This window comes from Mustela erminea, chromosome 14 (genome assembly GCF_009829155.1).
Source record: "Mustela erminea isolate mMusErm1 chromosome 14, mMusErm1.Pri, whole genome shotgun sequence".
In the NCBI taxonomy this organism is placed as follows: domain Eukaryota; kingdom Metazoa; phylum Chordata; class Mammalia; order Carnivora; family Mustelidae; genus Mustela; species Mustela erminea.
In genome coordinates, this window is record NC_045627.1 from 91,003,870 (window position 1) to 91,023,715 (window position 19,846).

Sequence of the window (19,846 nt, forward strand, 5' to 3'; positions counted from 1 at the left end):
AGCCAGACGGACGGAGGTTGGCATGACCCACGGCCAGGGGCTCTGAGGGAGACGGTTGGGCTGGAGACCTGAGCCCACATTCCGACTACTTGGGCCGGGAGGCTGTGGCCCTGGCCTGAGGTCTACGCCCAGCCACCCACCCCCGCCCCAGGTTCTGACTCAGGAGGAGGAACGGCTGGGCTGAGCTGAGCTCTCCTGCTTCAAAGAAATGGTCCCAGTTCTACCTCCGAGTGTGGGGTGTTCCCAGAAGGGTGTCTTCACCTTAGGAACAGGGTGTGCGTGATGGCCAGGCAAGGGAGCTTGACGGTCTGGGATGGGCCCCCACCCCTCACACTGCGGGGCGCTCCAGCATCCATGCCGGCATCCGCGCCCAGTGCTGACCAGTTGTGTCCTCTGGGGGGACTCAGACAGCCCCACCCTTGAATCTGGGCTTCTGGTGAAGCCGCCGCGGTCCAGGCCGGCCTCTGGAGGGTCCGGCCTGGTGGTTTCCGTGTTCTTGCCGGCCCAGGGTCAGTGCGGCCTCCCAGCCAGGTTTCTGGGGCTCTGCTGGGGCCCCTGTTCAGGTACCAGTGAGAGAGAGGATCACAGAGCCGGGCCACACCCACCTCCCTGCCGCCAACGCAGGAAACCTTAAACTCAAGACCCTGAGATCAAGACCTGAACTTGACCAATGGGGTAACCTGTGTGCTCAAGATTCACATATTTTTACAAAACCTTAAACCTCTTCTCGAGTCTCCGACATCACCAGGTCTCCACCTAGAAACTCCTGGGCGCTTGGTACCCCCCCACAGGGCATCCTGCAGCTGGCCACCTCTGGATCCTGGCTTCCTGCTGCTGACCAGAGCCCTGTGTCCCCGTGTGAGCACGTGAGGTCATGTGTCTCACTGCCCGGCCCTTGGCGAGTAGGGCTGGGAGCCTGCCTCCTCTGCCTGGCCCTGCCAGCCCCTCACATGACCTGCAGTGCTGGTTCTGGTTCTGGGGCAGCCCCTGTGCCCCCAGGGTGCCCCCCATTGCAGCTGCGGGACTGGGGGAGCCATTCAGCCTGTGGATAGATCCTGGACAGACCCACGGCTATGGGCACGCGACACACACCACACGGACACCACAATGGCTCTTATGTCGTGATGCTCAGAGGTGAGAAATCTACAGAAACACGGCAGGAGTATCTATAAAAACATCTTCACCTCCCCCCGGACACGCAAGCCTGAGTGGGCCCTGGTAGCCCGCGCATGGTGTCCAGTGGCCACTGCAGGGCTGGTGCCCACCAGGGGGAATGGGTCAGGGGAAGCAGGTCAGGGAGCCACCAGGAGAGGCCACAGGCCACAACTGCAGGGAACAGAGCCTCCAGGGAGGGGGCACTCAGCCTCCTGGTGCAGCCCTTGGCCACACTGACAGCCTCCGCGTGCCTGGTGCCTCCGAGAGCCAGCACGCGGGCTCCAGGGAAATCCGGACCAGGGCCACCAGCCGGCTCTGTGCTGGGAGGAGCGAGGCTGCCTGGTTGGGAACGTCCATGTGGGGCCACGGCCCGCCGCCTGTCCTGTCGTCCCGGCAGACTGAGTATCCAAAGCAGCATTAGCTCTCGCTGAGGCGGGAGGGACAGAGGGAGCCACACATGGGCAGCACAGGGTGCACGGCCTCCCGGTCCTCCACAGCATCCCCAGACTCGGGGACGGGCAGGGGCTCGCTCGCAGGGTCCTGGCTCCTCTTCAGCCTGGTGGGGAAACACGAGGGGCCTCTCTGCAGCAGCCCCAGGGCACTTGTGGCCAGTCCCCACTTGCCCGAGGACTGGGAACACGGCTGGACCTGCTGCCCCCATGGGCGCTGCGGAGAACTGCGAGTGACGCCCAGCCCCGCAGCGCCCTGTGTGACCATGGTGGCCCGAGGCTCGTGCAGTGGGCTGGTGGGTCCACTCTTTTGGAACAAAGCTTTGCAGAGAGCTTGGCTGAGTCTGTTCTAACTCAGGCCTCTGACCTCCGTGATAGAAGCCAGTGCCTTAAACCAGTGCCCACACGTCGTCCTGCTCACTGAGGCAGGAGAGAGCTCAGAGCTGCCTCCTCCAGGAAGCCCTCCATGCCCTCCTTGCCCCTCCTCTCCTGAGCCCACGGGGCCGGGCTTCCTCCCTCCCCTGCAGCAGGTGTGTCAGCAGTTTGTGGCCTGTCTTACCACCCTGACCCACAGCCCCTGGCACTCAGTAAGGGTTTATGGAATGAGTAGCTGGTTGCAGTCCACACGACTCCGCAGGGCCGCGAGCGGTCGGCCTGTCTGGGCAGTGCACCGAGTGTCTCCCCAGGAGATTCTGGCTGTTAGGCCCCTGTTTAGAACTGAAAGTTCCCAAGGAGCCCTCCCGCACAAGCCTGAACTGGGGACTTCGACGCTCTGCCCCCAGGGCTGCTCCCCAGATGCCTTAGGATAGTGGCTGTCCACTTCCCAGGCCCCCTGGTGCCTCATGGCTGCTGGGGCTCAGGACTTGTGTGGCCGAGAGCCGAGAGCCTCTTTCGGCCTGCTGCTACCCACCCCCAACACACACTCACTTTTCTCTGTTAAAAATCACAAAGTCTTGCTGGATCGCATCAAGGCAGTCCTGAAGGTAGTCATTCTCCTATTAGTCAGAAAAACATACTGATGAGCGTAGTGGACACTCTGAGGCCCTCCCGTCCCCGCCGGTGGCTCCCGAGCACGCCCCCCGCCCCGCCTCTCCTCCTCCTGCACCTGTGGCTTTCTTTGGAGATCTTCTGGGCTGCTGGAGAAACTGTCCCAGAAGCCACAGCATCTGGGGGTTTGCATCTCCTGAATGACCCTTAGCCAGGGGCCAAAGGATGCCCAGGATGGAAGCTCCTGCCTCGGAGCGGACACAGACAAGAGGGCAGGGTCTACAGCACAACTTGGCCAGAAACCACACCTGGCTTAGCTCCCTCCCCTCCCAGCGCCAAAGCCAAGGCCGTGGGAAGGAAGGAGCTGGACCCTGGAACCTGGGAGGGCCTCTGAGTGGTACAGGCGGGCACATTCGTCCTGTGAGCCTGCATGAGGGACCCCCGCTCAGGCTCCTGCAGGTGGCACAGAGTAGCCCCCCAGATCTGCCTCTACCTGCCCTCCCGGCCTCAGAACGGCCCAGTCGCCAGCAGCACGGCCAGTGCAGAATCTGCTAAGGTCGGAAAGGCGCTCCCTGCCTCGGTAGGACATGCTGGGTGAGCGCCGCAGGGCAGTGCGAGGGCAGGGCGTGGGCTACGCGGCCGCATGGGGCATCCCTCCATGCCCGGCGAGGTCATCCTCTGGAAGGTCCCTGGAGCGGGGTCTAGTACGCTGCAGGGTGACTCCCGTATCATGGGAGACATGACAGCCCGGTGAGGATCCCAGAACAGCCGGGGCCAGTGCCGAGGGGGACAGTCTCAAGAGAAGCGGGCAGCTAGAGTCCGTCTGGGGTCGACAGACTCAAGAGTCAAGAACCAAGGACCTTCGGGTGACCATGCTCTCCTGGAGGCTCAAAAGGAGCTAAGGAATTTGCTGGCGAGGGCCGGGGCGTCACGGAGCAGCTCTGTGCTGCCGGTTTTCTACAACGGCGCTCCCTGCCGTCCACGCTGACGATGGCATGCCAGAACGACAGAAGCTGGACAGAACGTAGCTGCACCTAACCAGGTGGGAGTGACCACGGTCACAGGTAGTGAGGGTGTGGTGACGAGGAGGTCACCTCGAGGCCCGGGGTCTAGTGACATCTGACGTGCCACAGACAGTGCTCCTAACACTCAAAGAGGTGGACACTGAGCACGCAGACACACGCGCACACGTGCACACACGCAGAGAGACCACGGGTTCAAGAGCAGCCGTCAGCCACCTTGATGGGAAATCACCACCATTTCCCAAGCACAGCTGTGACCGCTCTCCTGAGCACACCTGGGGAGGGGGGACCGCCTTCACCCGTCTGTTGGACGCGAGATCTGAGCAGACACCTGGCCACGCCCACCTCAAGAGCAGCGACCCCAGCCCCACCCAGTGGCTGTTGCGTCCAAGGCCGGCCACCAAGTGCATGAACAAGACACCCTCCTATGGCATCTGGTAGAGCCCTCGTGGCCCTCCTCGTGTTATGGTGGAAGAGCCGGAGAAGGTCTTGCCCCCGACAAAGCAGCCTGGGTTCCAAATAAGTCACAGCTCGCATGGGCAGTGACAAGTGTCCCCATCCACAATGTTAAGTCTGTACCTCGGCCTTCGAACATTCAGGGCACAGGGATGCTGCTTCCCATTCTCCTCCTGCTCCCTTGGCAAGCCTGCCCCTGGGTTGTGGCAGACGGTGGGGGCCACAGCACGCGTGACCCCACGGCAGCTCTGGGTGCAGCGGCTGAGCCGGCGGCACAGTCACGCATAGCTCTGGGTGTGGCGCACAGCCTCTAGGTTGACAGAGACGTCCTCCCCATGCCCCCCACAGGAAGGACGAGGAGCACTCTGCCGTCACCCGAGGCGGCCGGTGGCACTTCTGTGGCCTTGGCCCGAGGCTGGGCTTAGAGCCAGAGAGAGCCTCGCTTGTCTGACATCCTCAGTCTGCACCACGCTGACCGTGACGGCACCTACACCAGAGAAGCGGGAAGTGGCACATCCTCCAGCTGTCCTTGTCCACTCCCGTCTGCGGTGGGGGGATCCGGTGAACTGTGCCCGGGTCCACGTGGGGTCCGGGCACCCCAAGCCCAGAAGCTCCTCCCATTAGCAGGTCCGTGCCCGCTGAAGGAGAGGCCAGCCCTCGGTGTGTACGGCTCTGTCCTTGCCGGTGACGGCCCTGCCACCGTGGCCTCCCAGAGGAGTCGCCACCCTGACTGAGTGGCCGGTCTCCACCATCAGGAGGAAACAGGGCTTCTCAGATGCGTTGCCCGACTTCGTGCTGATAATGAGCGGACAAGAGCCCGCGCTCCCGCCTGAGAAACGATGTGGCCAGGGCCTCCGAGCTCTCTGGGCACGGGTCCGCGTCACACCAGGAGGGGAGCCGCCAACACGCAGACCCCCCGAGGGGCAAGTGAGGGTGGGGCGGTACGGGAAGGGCCACGGAGGACGGGGCGGCCAGGGTTGTGGTCCAGCCGGCTAACCATGCTCCTCTCGGTTTCCCAGGAAGCCCGAGGACCGGTTCCAGAACAGTCCAGGGCACTGTGGAAGCGGGTGGTGCCAACGCGGGCCTCACACACCACAGGGTGCACAGAGGACCCCTATTCCCCGGCTGTGGGGCGCGTGTCCGCAGGAAGCCCTGTGCTGTGTCCATGTGTGCGTCCTGTTCTGGGGCAGGACGCCCACACTTGCACCACTCGGCTCTCGGCCGACACATGCACGCGCACACGAGTCACCAGACCAGAGAATCGTACAGCCCTCCGCCCCTTAGCTGGGCGCTGCAGGGGCGGGAGATGGAAGCTGTGTCCTCAGGACTATGACACCAACTGCCCCGGGCGTATTTCCTAGGTAAACCCTCGCGTGAATCCTCGTCTGCGGGCACACGTGTGTGGGCAGTGCTGACACCGACAGCTGTCACCCCCAGTGTGGAGTGGCAGGGGCCTCGAGACCGGCTCCACTTCCAGCCAAAACCCGCTGAGCAGACATACTCCCCAAACCTCTGGGAATTCACCGGAAATGCGAGACACCTAGAGCCGCCAAGCGATCTTGAAAGAGGACAAAGAGCGGGACTCACGGTCCCTGATCTCGACGCGGACGCCAAAGCTGTGGTCATCGGACAGCTGGGGCCGGCACCGGGCAGACGAGGGGGACCCACAGATCAAGGGGTGGGTTCGTGCGTCCGTGAATAAACCCTTATTTTCGGAGGACCGACGTCTGAAAACGACGCCAAGCCATTCGACGAGAAAAGAACTGTCTCTCCAACGCGTGGGTCCACCGGCCGAAGGTCGGACCCGGACCCCGACCTGACGCTCTCCGCAAACCCCCCCCCCCCCCCGAAAGCGGACCCAGAGGCGAGATGGGCCAACACTCAGAAGAAGCCGCAGGACTGGACCTCAGTGGCCTTCGTCGGGCGGCGGTTTCTCGGGCGAGACGCCAGAAGCAGGAACGAGAGGAGTCGACGCGCCGCGGTCCACAGAGTCCAGCGCGGCCGAGAACGACCCCTCCCACGAGAACGACCCCTCCCACGAGAACGACCCCTCCCACGAGAACGACCCCTCCCACGAGAACGACCCCTCCCACGAGAGAGAGAAAACCCACAGCGCAACGCTTGCGGCCCCCTGGTGGGCCGCGGCCTCGGAACAGCAGGACACCCAGCAATCCCAGCAGGACGGAGGAGGGAGGGGCTCCGCGGCCGTCCCCACACCCAGAGCAGAACAGCCCCCACGCGGGGGAATGGGCGGGGCCACACCCGCAATTCCAGCCCCGCTCGCCAGGGGCCGCCACCAGCAGCCGGCCCCCTGCCCACTCCTCGCCTCACCCCTGTGCCGGGAGCAGGTGTGAGGGGGCGGTGCTGGGGCTGGGGGCCTCTGCCGGCTCAGACCAGTCCAGGAGTGGGGCGGCACCGGTGGCGTACAGGGTCACCGCTGTGACCCCTGCCATCCACCCCTGTACCCCACGTGCTCTTGTGAGGACCAGCTATACCCGGGGGACGGGGCAGGGCTGGTCCCACGCTCACAGCGCGAGCTCCCCAGGGGCGCCCCACACTCCTGGGGCAGGAGAGGGGCTGCTGTGGGTTACTCTGCTTCCCACCCCGCAGAGTGACATCCTACCCTTCAGCTCCCTGGAATGTGACAGAGTCAGGCTGGGAGAGGGCCATCTGGGGTTAGGGTGTCCCTGTAAGAGGAGCTCCGCGCACAGGGCGAGTGTGGGAGACCCCGGGGGCACAGCTGGGCATGATGGGTCCCCAGCCCGGAGCCCCACAGCCAGGGGCAGGATGGAGCAGCAGGGACCCCATCCGCACAGGAGGACGAGCAGGCCTGGGGGGCTTCGTGTCCCTCACCGACTGCGAGCTGTCCCGGCTGCTGTCCCGGGACCGGTTCTTGGCCAGCCGCTTCTTCTTCTTGTGCAGGGGCCTGGACTCCAGGATCATCTCCTCCAGCTCGAAGGTGGGGTCACAGTGAAGGCGGCCTTTCTGTGGGGGGACGGGAGCTGAGCCCGGCCAGCGGGGCGCCCAGGCCCTCCCAGAGCCACCCCCACCGCCTCCCCGGCTTACGTTGGGCACGAAGCCCGGCGCCACCTTCTTCTCGCTCAGGTCTCGCCACAGCACGCCAGCCAGGGACGGGGCCGCCTGCATGTCCTGGAGGCTGGACGCTCGGTGCTTGGGGTCCACTGTGAGGAGCTGGAATGGGTCCACGTGAGACCGTGCCTGGGCCCCACAACCCGGTGCCCACAGCTGACCGCCTGCCCCAGGCCAGGGAACTCCAGGGAGCTCTCGCCGCGAGGACCTCAAGGGCCAGGCAAGGACGGACCGACCTCGGGTCAGTGCCATAACGTGGCCAACGGGACAGCCTGGCCAAGGTGGGGTCCCCGGGGACCCTCTACCACAATTCGCCAGCAGGCGGCAGCCTCGGCCTGGCTAGTGGCAAGGAGAGCCACAGTAAGGACCTGGACAGGCCCCGAGGGGGCCCCAGGGCGCCCTGTGTGGCCTGGTCACGGGGGCTACGTGCCCCCCCCATGCTGTCCTTCCTGCTACAGAAAATGTGGCCGACCCTACCTGAGGCTTCCCCATGGTGTGAAGCCCGGCGTACAGATGGTCCCCACTCCCTGTTGGGGTCTCTGGGGGCCAAGGTCCCACTATGGGAGGCCCCTGGGCAGAGTGGTCAGTGCAGACCGGGCGGACAGCCCCCCAGGGACTGGGAGAAGCCTCTGGCTGCTTGGCTATCATTGTAGGGGTGAAGGTGTCCGGCAGGGGTGAGTGCATGCAGAGGAGAGCCCTGAGGGCCAGGAGCCAGCGGGGCCGTGTGTCGAGCTCTCCCATACCCCATCCTGACCCGACAGGCACCCGTGTGCTCCGAGTGGGGCTCCCTGAGTGGAGAGCGGTGGGGCCAGCCCAGCCCCGGACCCCAGATAGAGGCGCGGACAGCAGCCCTGACCCGGTCCCCTGGGCCGCTACAGCCGCGCGCTCAGGCCGTTCGAGGTGCAGTGGGGGCCGGGTCTTCTCAGGGTGCCTCCGGGGCCTGCGGCCAGGGTGCTCGCGGCCCTCCTCGGGCGGAGGGGCTCACCTTGCGCAGCAGGCCCACCATCTCCTTGGACCAGGTGGGGACGTACTGCACGCTCGCCGTGCTGAACAGCTGCACCAGGGACTCCACGGCGTTGCTGGAGTGGATGTCGTAGGGCCTCTGGGGCGGGGGAGGCAGCGCTGCACCAAGGGCCTCACCTCACAGCCAGAGGCACCTGCCACAACCCCCCCCCACGCAGGTGCAGCTCCCAGGGGAGCCCGGGGCCCGGGAGGAAGCACGTCACCCCCGAGAGGGTCTGGGCCCAGGCGGCTTGGCCCCGAGGCCAGGACGGGCTGCTCTCCTCCAGGGTGGGGGGTCCCGGAGGTCCCCAGGAGGGGACACCAGGGTGAGAGCACAGGGACCCCCCCAGAGACCCTCGAACAGGTCTCAGCCCTCCTGCACCTGCTCAGTGTCTCTCCACGCAGACGCTGAGCACCCTTGGGGACAGGAGGGCAGCTTCATCCTTCCCCGAGGGCTCAGGCCACCCCTGGGGGACGCAGCGTGCTCCGTACCCATCCACGCAGCAGCTCGTAGGCCAGCACCCCCACTGACCACCAGTCCACCTCGAAGGAGTAGCCGCTCCCACCGCTGACGAAGGACTGGAAGATTTCTGGAGCTTTCCAGGAGGGAGAAGCAGCTGAGCATCCTGAACCATAGGCCCCGGGCCCCCTCCCCACTGACCGCCTGGGGGTCCCTCTTCCCCCTGGTGTGGGCGGTGGGATCCTCCTGTGCCCCCGTCCCACACAGCCCTGTGCCTGCAGGGAAGTGACCGGAGCGACCCCCACCCCGCCCCCCAGCCTGGGCCGGACACAGCAGGCCAGTGGCCGTGGCTCACCCATGTACGGCTTTGTCCCGGCGAGTGCGGTGGCCCGCTCCCCATCCTTTATGATGGTGGCGATGTTGAAGTCGGTCAGGTGCGCGTGCCCTGCGAGCAGAGGAGACCATGCGAGTGTCCCAGGGACGGGAGACGCATCCCGTGGGCCAGACGCGCGCCGCCCACCCCGCCCTGTGCCCGGCCTCGCACGGCCTCGGCTCACCTTGCTCGTCCAGCAGGATGTTGTCGGGTTTGACGTCTCTGTTGAGGGAGCAGGAAACGGGGCCACGGTTCGTGCCTTGTTCGTGCCTTGCAGTCCCCGGCGGGGCAGGGGGGTCCCTCGGGCCCCTCCCCACTCAAGGCAGACGCCCCAGAGGCCGAAGTGGGCCTTAAGACGACGGACCTGGCAACATTCTGGCGGAACCAGGCGACACGAGCTATTCTGGGCCTGGGGCCGGGGGCGCCTCCAGCTGCCACCTGCTGCGGCCCGACGGACGGGGGCGAGTGCACCGGATGCAGGGGTGCCACAGCCCCGGAGGACAGATGCCGGCCCCCTCACCCAGACCCCGGGGCCGGCCACTCTTCCAGAGCCCTGGGGCTGCACAGAATTAATGATTGGGGTCTATGCCTCCCTCTGGCTGGCCTCGGGCCTGACTCTCGGAGCTCAGGCAGCATCTGTGCCTGGATCGTAACCGGGTAACAGTCCTCCGGGGCAGGAGCACAGAGAGCTCATCTACCTGACTCTAACACGCCATCTTTATCTTCCTGATCTGCTTTCCACTAACATCTGTTCAATCCCCCTGGAGCATGGCCGATGAGCAAACGGCCTCTGCTAGGTGGTGGCCAGGCAGGACCCAGCAGCTGGACAGACCAGCTGAAGGGGACCCCGTTCCCAGCCCACCTGGGGCTGCTTGCATGGAAGCCACCCCCAGGGGCAGCAGGTGCACAGCCGTGGAACTGGCTTGGAGCCAGGCGCTGATGGGCTCGGGAGCCACACCTGCGGGAAGGTCTGGAGGCCAGGGGCCAGGCAGATTGTGCAGGAGCCTGTCCAGGTCCCACTGGAGCGCAGCCACCCACAGGCGACCCCCTGGGGACATACCTGTGGATGATGTGCTGACTGCGCAGGTAGTCGAGGGCCAGTGCCATCTCGCAGATGTACAGCCTCACCGTGTCCTCGGAGAACTGGACGTTCTGTTGCAGGTGGTAGCGCAAGTCCCCGCCCAGGAGCAGGTCCACGACCATGAACATGTCCTCCTCGTCCTGGAAGGAGTACCTGCGGGCACCGTGCGAGAGTGTGGCCCACACGTGGGAAGCGAGCTGGGGTCACAGCGCCCGCCGCACTCGATGACCCCCCCATCTAAGAGCCTGGACACCCACAACCTCCCACGGGCACTCCCCAGGAGCAGGGCCCCGCCATCCCCTCTGCTAGCACAGGGACCAGACGATCGCAGGGCTCTCCGGCCACAGCGCGGGAGGCGGGGCCCACGTCCAGGGGTGAGGAGTTGGAGAAGGCCCGGGCAGCTCCGGGCTCCACTGCCATGCCGGCCTGGCGTCCCACTCTGTTCCCACTAGTACCCGGGCAAGGCTACATCCCCTGTGGCACGGCCAGCTCCTGCCTCCTGATTATACGCAGGCAGGACCCTGGGATCTGACTCGGGCTGCTGGCCATGCTGAGGGACCTCTCGCACCTGCGGAGGCCCCAGAGGAATGACCCATTGTGGGGGGGTGGGTCTTCAGCCCTGAGTGTGTCCCTGGAGAAGCTAGCGCCAAGTCGCTCTCAATAATGCCCTGTCCCACATTTCTGTCTCCAGATGCTGGTGGGGCCACCTCTCCCCCCATGTTCAGCTGAGGGACCCTCAGCTCGATCGTCCCAAGGCGGCGCTACCAGGACCAGAGCTCCGTGTGTGCACGCCCTCCCAGCCACCTGGCGCCTGTGCCCACAGGGGCCCTCGGGGACGTGGTCCGGTCTGTAAGCCCATCAGGGAGCCCGGACCCAGGCTGGGAGTGTCAGGGAGGACCCCGCGTGGGGAGGCGCCCTTGGGCAGCAGGACCCCACACGGGAGAGAGTGATCTCACTGCCGCTTTCAGGCTCCTTGCCATCCAGGAGCTGGTCTCGGTGCCCATTTTATGGAGGCGCTCAGGCCCCCAGAACTCTCCCCACTGACTCTAGTGCCAGCGACTCCATAGGCCACAGGCCCCTTGGCGGGAAAGCCTGGCCCTCCTGTAGGTCGGGAGACCCGTACGCCTGGACAGCTCTGGCCCCGGGACGGGGAAGCTGAATGCATCCGGAGCCCCGAGGGCAGGGGAGGAGAGAGCCGGGGGAAGGGCCCCGGGGTCAGGGAGGGTGGCGGCGGGTCACGCACCACAGGTTGACCAGGAAGACGTGCTCGATCTCCTGCAGGATCTCCAGCTCCCGGAACACGTTGCGCACCTCGTCCCGCTCGATGCACTGCTGCTTGTTCATGTACTTCATGGCGTACATCTTCTCGGTGTCCCGTTTCTGCACGATGCACACCTGGAGGACGGACAGGGCGCCCGTGTCCACGCTGCCACCCCTACCCCTGCTGCCCGCACCAGACGCAACCCAGAAATGACGGGAGGTCTTTGGTGGGGCGGGACCCAGCCAAGAGCACGGCCCCGGGGCCCAGGCCCCTCCCCACAGGGACGAGCACCCCTTCCCGGCGCTCGGGGCAGCTGCTGACTTGGAGGGCTGCGGGGGGAGGTCGAGGAGGACCCCACGTGCGAGAGCTGCTGTCCTCGTCAACCCTGGGCCACCATCCCCGTGGCGACAGGAACCCTCCTGTGACGACAGGGTCCCACACGGCTCTCACATGCTAGTCCCCCAGGGCACTGGACTATACAGCCGACCAGTGCTATCGGTGGCAGCGTTTACACGTGTGGGACAGAGAGACCCAAGAAGCAGCCCCGAGTCAGCTGGGGCAAGCCCGAGCAGCCGGGGGCATCTGTCAGAACCAGGGACCCATGTCTCCAAAGGAAGCGGGGCTAATGTACAAAAGCATAGGCTGGGGGGGGGGGGCAATGCCTCACCCCCCATCCAAGTCGTAGGGAGGCCGCTCATGGACAGGTGACCAAAGCCACCTGCGAGGGGCCCCACACCTTCGGGCTTCAGGTCTCCAAGCTGCAGGAGCCAGGGGTGGGCTGGGGTGGGAAAGAAGGAGAGGAAATGGGAGGTTCTGGACCTCCAGGTGGGTGGGAGACTGTCCCAGTCTTTGGGTGCCACACCCAAAGGCAGGTGTCCTGGACCAGAAGTGTCGGTGAGCATCAGGGTCTCGGGCCACACCCATGGGATCCAGCCCTTGGAGGAAGCCCACGTTCCCTCTCTGGGAGCGCATCCTAAGAAACAAAAGTGCTTTTTCCGGGAAATGTTCATCACAGTTGAGCAAACTGCTTAGAACAGACTTTCGAGCAACCTTATCTTCCAACAACCTCATGGACACGGGCAAGTGAGCTCCGTGAAAAACCACGCAGCCCCTGGAACAGAATTTATAAAGGCTTTTGAGAACGTGTGGAGATTTCTATAAACCCAAGCAGAAACCACAAGGCTATGCTCTTAATCCACAGTGTGGAGACGAAGTGCGGGCGTGGGCGCAGACGGGACCCGAGCACGGGGCAAGCGGCACCCCAGCCCCCGCCACTCTGGCGTCTGTTCTGTTCAAACGAGGGTGTCTGGCAGGCAGGTGGCGGGTGACCACTGGCTGTGGGGCGCTGGACACGACAACCAAGCGCCGTCAGCCGAGCGCCCACGTCACCCAGTGCAGGACCTTCGCGAGCTGCAGAGGCGGTTTCCAAGGCGACACCCACACACCTCCTGCCGGCCCCAGGGAGGCAAAGCTGGCTGGCGTGACGTCCCGGGCGTGGAGGGGGCGTTCGGCCAGGCTGAGCTACGTGGAGCCCTGAGCCTGGCCAGCTCCCATCTCAAAGCTGCCCGGGAACCCGTGCAGGCCACCCAGGGCCCCGTAAAGCCCTGCCTACAGCGTCCTCTAGCTGGGCTGACTGCTGGGAAGCTCGCAGCCCGGGGACCTGCGCCCGGCCTCAGACCTGCTTCGCTTCGTACTTCCAAAGACCCCCACAAGGTCTTGACGCCGCGAGTTAAGCCCGTCCTCGGTGCTCTTCGCAGGCTGGGGCGGGGGCAGACACACAGGAGCCCCGTTCCTGACGGCGGGCAGAGTGGGCAGGGAAGGGAGGCCACAGCCCAGGTCCTGCCCTCTGCGCCGCCCAGGCCTTCCACGCAAAGAAAGGCTGGAGGCAGTTCCGTCTTCCCTGACTCTCCCCCAAAGTGAACACGGGGACAGGGTGTCTGTTCTCTGAAAGGAGCACAGTCCTGAAAATGTGGTCCCCAAGGGGCGTCGGGATGGACAGAGCCCTGCTGGTGGGGACAGGGGCGGTGACAACTGTGAGGCGGCTCCTCTGCGGGAACATCACACCGGTGGGGACCTCTGCTGACCCGGAGCAGCAGGACGCCGGCCGGGGCTGAGGAGGCCACCAGAGAGGACAGGCTCTTGGGGCGGTTCTGCCCACTGCGGCCACACGCAGCAGAGAGACCCCTGTCCAGGAGCCTCAGGTGCCTGTGGGCAGCCCGACGTCCCCCACGGCTTTGTCGTGCCCACGTGTCCACCGACCACGGCTGTGTCTCTACCGTGCTCAGCAGAACGATGGCCCCAGGGACACCCACATCCTAGTCCCCGTGCCCTGTGATGTGTGACTTTCCCAGGAGATCGTCCCAGACCGCCCCACAGAGTCCTCATGAGGAGGAGGCAGTGGGAGGTGAGAGCCCCAAGAAGGCATCCGGGCTCCGCGGCGCTGCCCAAACACCGCAGACCCCGTGGCCTAAGTGCAGACGGTTCTTTCTCCCAGTCTGGAGATGGGAGTCGAAGCGCAAGGTGCCGGCAGAGCCGTTGTCGGTGTGGACACCACGGCTCACAGATGGTGTCTGCTCGCACGGTCCTCCCGCAGCCAGTCCTCAGGACGCGCACGGAGACCGTCTGGTCTCTGCCCCCGCCTCCCTCAGAGGCCGACGAGAATCCGAACCCCTGCACGCTGGGGGACGGGCTTCCACACGGGCTGGGGGACGCAGGTCTACGGCAAGAGGAAATGTGATGACCAGAGGGAGGGTCCTCGGTGTGTGGTCACTTGTCACAGTGGCCCCAGGAAGCCAACGTGGCTGGTGCCCACTGTCCTCGGAGCCGTGGGGTACAGAGCAGAGTGGTCGGTACCCTGGACAGCGCGGTCCAGCTCTTCTCGCTTTCCCAGCTGGTGGGGCTGCCGGACCGAGACCGGGAGGAGGCGAGGCCACCCCCGAGGCCTTTCCAGCCCCTCCCACGCGTGAGGCCACTCGTGCGAGAACCACGTGCTTTCTGGACTCGACCCCTCGTTTCGCAAAACAGCCCAGAAGTCGTCTGCAGGAGGGACGCCCAAGCGCTCTCTCAGCGGGCCACAGACCGCCGGGCTCCACGGGCTGTCCTGCCTCCCCGTCTCGCCACGAGCCTGGCCTCCGATCTGGGGCCTTCCCAGGAGACGCAGACGGACAAAGAGGAGCCATCATCTGAATGTGTTCCGTGGGCTGCGGCCACAGCCAGTAAAGCCCAGTCACCCGCTTGTCTCCGCCGCTCCCCACGCTCTTCCTCAGGATTTCTGAGACTGCGACAGGGGACAGCCTGCGGGCTCTCCCCACCCGGCACACCCGAGAGACGCGGAGCGGCAGGCGGACACCCCCCAACCCCAGCCCCGGGGTCTCCTGACCGAGGTCTCAGGAGGAAAAGCCCGGAGCTTCCGAAGCATCTCCACCTCCGTCCAACGAGGCCCATTCGGAGGCTCCTGGTGAGCCAAGAGCCCGGGAGCTCTGACGGCCACTGCCTGTGCCCAGTCGGGCAGCCCTGGCTCCCCGGGCTCCGGTCACACAGCCGTAAGCACCGCCCTCCCAGCGGCCAGGCAAGAACAAAGTGGTCTTTTTCCCCCCCACGCATGTTACTTGCTGTATTTGCTTTTCAAGTCTTTGTCATTTTGGTTAAATTGGTAAGTAAGCTTTGTGATCTGTGATCTTATTTAATCAAATATTTTAAAACTTCTGCCTATTTTTTACAATGTTCCCCAAATCAAATTTAACACAGTCTTTTTGATTTGTTATGATTTGTTACTGATTTGTTATTTGTCCTTAGAAAAATATAGACGTTACCCGGTTAGGCTTACATGACGCGTTCGGTTACCCGGAAGCTGTCAGACGGGAAGCGTCGCTAACCCTTAGGTTTCGCCGTCCGCACACGTGCTCCTAATACCCGTGTTTCAGAAATTATGCAGAATGGCTGAAGCTGGCCCGCCAACGCCCCTCGAGTCTGTAGAATCGCTGGCAATTCCAGTTATTGTCATAAATAGCACAGCCACGGAAATAACCAAATATCCTCGTCAGCTGCATCATTTTGCAAAACACTCTCGTCAGATCTCGAACCATGGCTGCTTTCACTGTCTCCGCATTCGGAGATGATCGCCGTCTTACCGTCGAGCGCCCACCAGAGCCCTCTGTCTTCATTCAGAAAGTCCTCGGGAAGGGCTTCCGTGGGGACCCTGAAATCACGCTGCAGAGCCGGAGACCTTCCAAAACTAATGGAGAAGCTCGTGGCTTCAGGAAACTGGATTTAATTAGCGGCCCTGGCTGACCTCATGAGGATGATGACCTCTTCTACGACCTCTGGTTGGAAGCACTGCTGGTTCTCTGATGTCTGGGTCTCCAGACTTAAGAAATCCCGTTTCTCTCAGATGCCCCGCTGAGCAGGGAGCCTGACACGGGGCCCGACCCCAGGATCCTGGGATCATGGCTTGAGCCGAAGGCAGACGCTGAACTGAGCCCCCCAGGCCCCGTCATCCCCCCACTCTTACTCAAGACTTTCCGCCTGCCTGGACAGAGAACAGACAAGAAAGAAATCCCACCTTTCTTTTCTCTCAAGCTCTCGTAGTTCACGGCCCGTCTGGGAAACCTCACCTTTACAAGCAGGACTGAGACGCTGACCCCTTCTCCCCACCCGACTCCTCCGAAACTCAGCGACTGTTCTTACGCCGACTTTCACGCCAGCGTGTCCACATGCAGGACGAGTCTGTTCTCCTTGTCGTGGGACGTAATTAAACTCATGGTGATGTCACCAAGACTTTGACGGGGAGGTCGTTTTTGAAAGCGGTACAGGCGACGCTGAGGTACGGGGCGCACCAGCCTGGTGTGCACGTGGGGCTCCTGGCCCCACAGGCAAGTAAAGAAGGTCACTTGTTGACAGGCCCAGGAATTGGGGATATCTTGGGAACCTGGAAGACAAGAATTCACCCTAATTTAGAGGGCCTGAAGGCAGAGTCTGGTGACCCGGCTTCTCAGTCTCGAGAGGCGACATTGGATCCGGGACCCTGTGGGAAAGTTCTAGCAAAGCAGACTTCGAAGAGCCACGTGGTCAGCCACTATTCTTGCCACACGCATGTAAACGTCAGGCTGAGTTCCACGAGACGCGACCTCTCTGCAAACACGTAGTGTGACTCCCATGGTATCTCGCATCCCTGCGGGACAGCCTGTGTCAGTGGCAGCGATGGTGCCCGGGGGCCCGCGCCGGACGTCCTCTGCGTCAGCCGGGGCGCGCCATTCTGTGCTTTCTGTGGAAAACCGGCATTCCCCCCCAGCCTTCCGCCTTGAATCATGAAACATGAAAACTGCCCTGCCCCAGCACCCCCACGGCAGCCAGATGACTCGACAGACGCTTTCTGAGAAAGTGCCGCAGAGACCTCACGTGCGCGGCCTTCGTGCCGACCGCCGCCGCGCGGGCCCCTCGGGAAGCTCCCCAGAGCTCCCCAGACCCTCAGCAGGGACAAGCGGGCCGCAAACCAGGAGATGCCCCGGAGCTGCCCCCGCCCCTCCGCGCCACCCACCAGAGGCGCCCACCACCCAACCTCCTGTCCACGGAGGCCTCCCCGCGGACTCAGAACCTGGCCTTGAGGTGGGCGGTGCACGTGCAGCTCCGCCTCGAGAAAGGAGACCCACGTCGCTAACCTGACCTCTTCTCCGGACGGAGACACAGGCTCAAAGAGAGAAGGAGCAAGCTGCGGTGTCACGTCCGAACCGGGACACTCTGGGGGACGTCTCCGTGGGGAGCGGGGATAGGAGGAGGACGGCCACTACAGCGTGCCGCCCGGGCTCACACGTCATGGGCTAAGACGTGTAAACGCCAGCAGGTGCAGGACAGGCCCCTGACCGTCCCGTCTTCCTCCTGAAAGAAGCCCCATGTGGACGACGGCGGACGGGGTCCTCCCCGCACCAGGAGAACCGTGTGCCCCGAGGATGGGAAGTCGACGCCAAGAGAATTCTGGACGGACCTAGTTCACGCGACTCTCCCCTTCCGCTCCCCGAGTCCAGTCACTCCTCCGCACCGGCCTCTTTGTCCAAACCCAGCTGGAAACATGTAGGTCTGGCCACCTCTTTGTGTCTGTTTCCTTACGAGGGCTCCTGGGTCACATAAAACTCACCCTAAACACACACGTGCTGTTCTGTCTGTCCTATGTCCGCTAGTCCTCCAGTCCAATGGGAAATCACCTCCCCCGAGCCTCAGAGGAGCCCAGCCCAGCCACACCTTGACTTTGGCGTTCTGGCATCCAGAGCTGTGGGGGAATGTGTCTCTGCTGCCGTGGGCCCCCAGCGGTGGTGCTGCGTTACCGCGGCCTCAGGACACAACACAGTCCCCAGACCCTCCGAGGGAGCCCATCTATGGACATACCCTACTTCCATCCGGTGTCCGTCACCCTGACGGCCTCCAACCAGCCCCCGCTCTGACCTCTAACCCGAGTCGCCGCTCTGACCTCTGTAACCTGAGCCCCACTTTGTTCTCTACCCCCGAGCTCACAGTCGGTCCTCTAACCAAGCCCTGGCTCTGTTCTCTACCCTGAGCCCCTGATTTGGCCTCTGCCTGAGCCCCTGCTCTGACTTCTAACACAAACCCCCACCCACTGGGGTGCCTGGGTGGCTCCGTAGGTTAAGCCTCTGCCTTCAGCTCAGGTCGTGATCTCAGGTCCTGGGATCGAGCCCCGCATCGGGCTCTCTGCTCAGCAAGGAAACTGCTTCCCCCCCTCTCTCTGCCTGCCTCTCTGCCTACTTGTGATCTCTGTCTGTCAATAAATAAAATCTTTTGAAAAAAGAAACCAACAACCCCCCACCCAGACCTCTAACCCAAGCCCCAGCGCTGACTCTACCCTGAAACTCCACTCTGCCCTCGCCCCCAAGCCCCCGATTTGACCTCTAACCTGAGCCCTTCTCTGACCTCTACCTGACCCCCCACTCTGAACTCTAACCTGAGCCCCGGTCTGACCACTTTCCCTGCCACTTGTCGGGTGCCCTCCCATGCAGCCCTCTCCTCGGAGAGCCCAGCCTCCTGGCTCCCCTCTGCTAACCCAGGCCAGCTGACCATACCGCTTCTGGGAGGCTGCTGGGCTGTGGGGCCCACAGAGTCACTGTCTCGAGGGCGCCAGCCTTCTCCTGCAGAGTCGGTCATGTCAGGCCCCCCGAGAGGGGCTGGAGCTCCCCGCAGCTGGAAAGACCAGGTCTGGCGACCCCCGCGGTTTCTCTGCCAGGAGAGCTCAGAACAGCCGGGTCTGCGGTGCTGGGGCTGGGTGCCGTCCCCGCCGTCTGTCTGCGCCGTCCCCGCCGTCCCGCTCAGGCGGGTCTCCCAGGACGAGAGTAGAAGTGCTTCGGGCTCCGGGGCTGGGAGCAGGCTGCCCCATTCAACCATCTCCTCCACGGCCCGGGTCCGGGCTCTGAGCCGCGTTCTCCAGTCGAGGACGGAAGCGGACAACAGGACAGAATCCGACCGATGCACGAGGAGCTCCGCTGCCCGGCCCGCGCGGCTGGGGTTCTCTGGCAGTGCCCGGGGCAACCAGAAGCCGGGGCGGCCGGCGGCTCGGTGACTGCCGCTCTAATCCAGCGCTGTCGGCAGGTTCTGCAGATTTAGTGATTCACCCCAAGCTCTTTTCCTCTGCAAGTAGTTTTTGTTCCCCAGAAAGCAAACGCCTGACAACAGGTACTTAAAGCCTCAAACATCACGAGGAAATTGTCTCCTGATCTCACCCGGGGAGCTTCTGGAGCCGGGGAGGGGGTGCGGGCAGTCCGGCTGGGCTGGAGGAAAGACAGCAGGGGTGCGGGTCTACACAGCACCACCTCCCACAGGGCGCCTGGCCTCCCTGAACCGGGAACCCACGTCCAGCCCCATGGCAGGCGGGCCCCTCGCCCGGGGTGGGGGGGGGCGCCGGGCTCTCCCAGGACGGCGGGCAGTCCGTGTGGCAGGTGCGCGCAGGAGGGTCAGGTGTGCCGGGCTCTGTGTGCTCTGAGATGGCTCCTCCCCGCTCGCCGCATATGCTTTGTTGACCTGCCTCTGCCGCCTCTGCGAGCCCCGCGGACCTGGGTCTTGTCCTCCTTGTTCCCAGATGTCTCACCAGCAGACCCGGCGCAGAGTAATGAGGTTTTTATCATTTTAAGCCAAAGGGTCCCAGTGCCATCTGGGGGAGCTTCATTTCCAGGTAGAAGGGACAGGTCTGGCCACGTTCCTGCCCCAGGACCCCCAGCGAGCCAACCGCTGGCAGGACCTGGCCACACAGGACCGTCAGCCACACAGGCCCTCGACCCGGTGCCCGTGCACCCTGGGGGGAGCATGTTCATGTCCTCATGTCGTCCCCACGGCTCCCTAGGGGCAGGTCCTGCGACTGTCGCTCCGACAGACGAGGAATGTGGACAGAGAAATGGGCCGAGAGTGCAGTGGGCTCCCAAGAGATCCCCACCCCAGCCAGCAAACGCAGCACCTGGAGTCAAGGCCAAAACCTAACAAAAGATTTAAAACCACCTCTGCTTGCAGATGACCTG

The 19,846-nt window shown here is 64.0% G+C and overlaps 1 protein-coding gene and 1 long non-coding RNA gene across 5 annotated transcripts in view; both read right to left on the reverse strand.

Moving 5' to 3' along the window:
• Positions 1 to 1,108: 1,108 nt before the first annotated feature.
• The window catches only part of STK32C (serine/threonine kinase 32C), a 69,171-nt gene continuing 50,433 nt past the window's right edge, over positions 1,109 to 19,846 (reverse strand). For all 4 annotated transcript variants that reach the window (XM_032312635.1, XM_032312638.1, XM_032312637.1 and 1 more), the window contains 10 exons: positions 11,319 to 11,470; positions 10,055 to 10,228; positions 9,179 to 9,216; positions 8,977 to 9,066; positions 8,654 to 8,757; positions 8,145 to 8,261; positions 7,136 to 7,261; positions 6,923 to 7,054; positions 2,532 to 2,599; positions 1,109 to 1,711 (listed from right to left, as the gene is read on the reverse strand). In XM_032312635.1, coding sequence (XP_032168526.1) covers positions 1,573 to 1,711; positions 2,532 to 2,599; positions 6,923 to 7,054; positions 7,136 to 7,261; positions 8,145 to 8,261; positions 8,654 to 8,757; positions 8,977 to 9,066; positions 9,179 to 9,216; positions 10,055 to 10,228; positions 11,319 to 11,470 — 1,140 coding nt within the window. In that variant the 3' untranslated portion in view covers positions 1,109 to 1,572. The remainder of the gene's footprint in view (positions 1,712 to 2,531; positions 2,600 to 6,922; positions 7,055 to 7,135; positions 7,262 to 8,144; positions 8,262 to 8,653; positions 8,758 to 8,976; positions 9,067 to 9,178; positions 9,217 to 10,054; positions 10,229 to 11,318; positions 11,471 to 19,846) is intronic.
• On the reverse strand, positions 4,199 to 6,088 carry LOC116573033. The gene is made up of 2 exons (XR_004278590.1): positions 5,657 to 6,088; positions 4,199 to 4,556 (listed from the first exon to the last, which is right to left on the reverse strand). It is a non-coding gene; the product is annotated as an uncharacterized LOC116573033 (long non-coding RNA).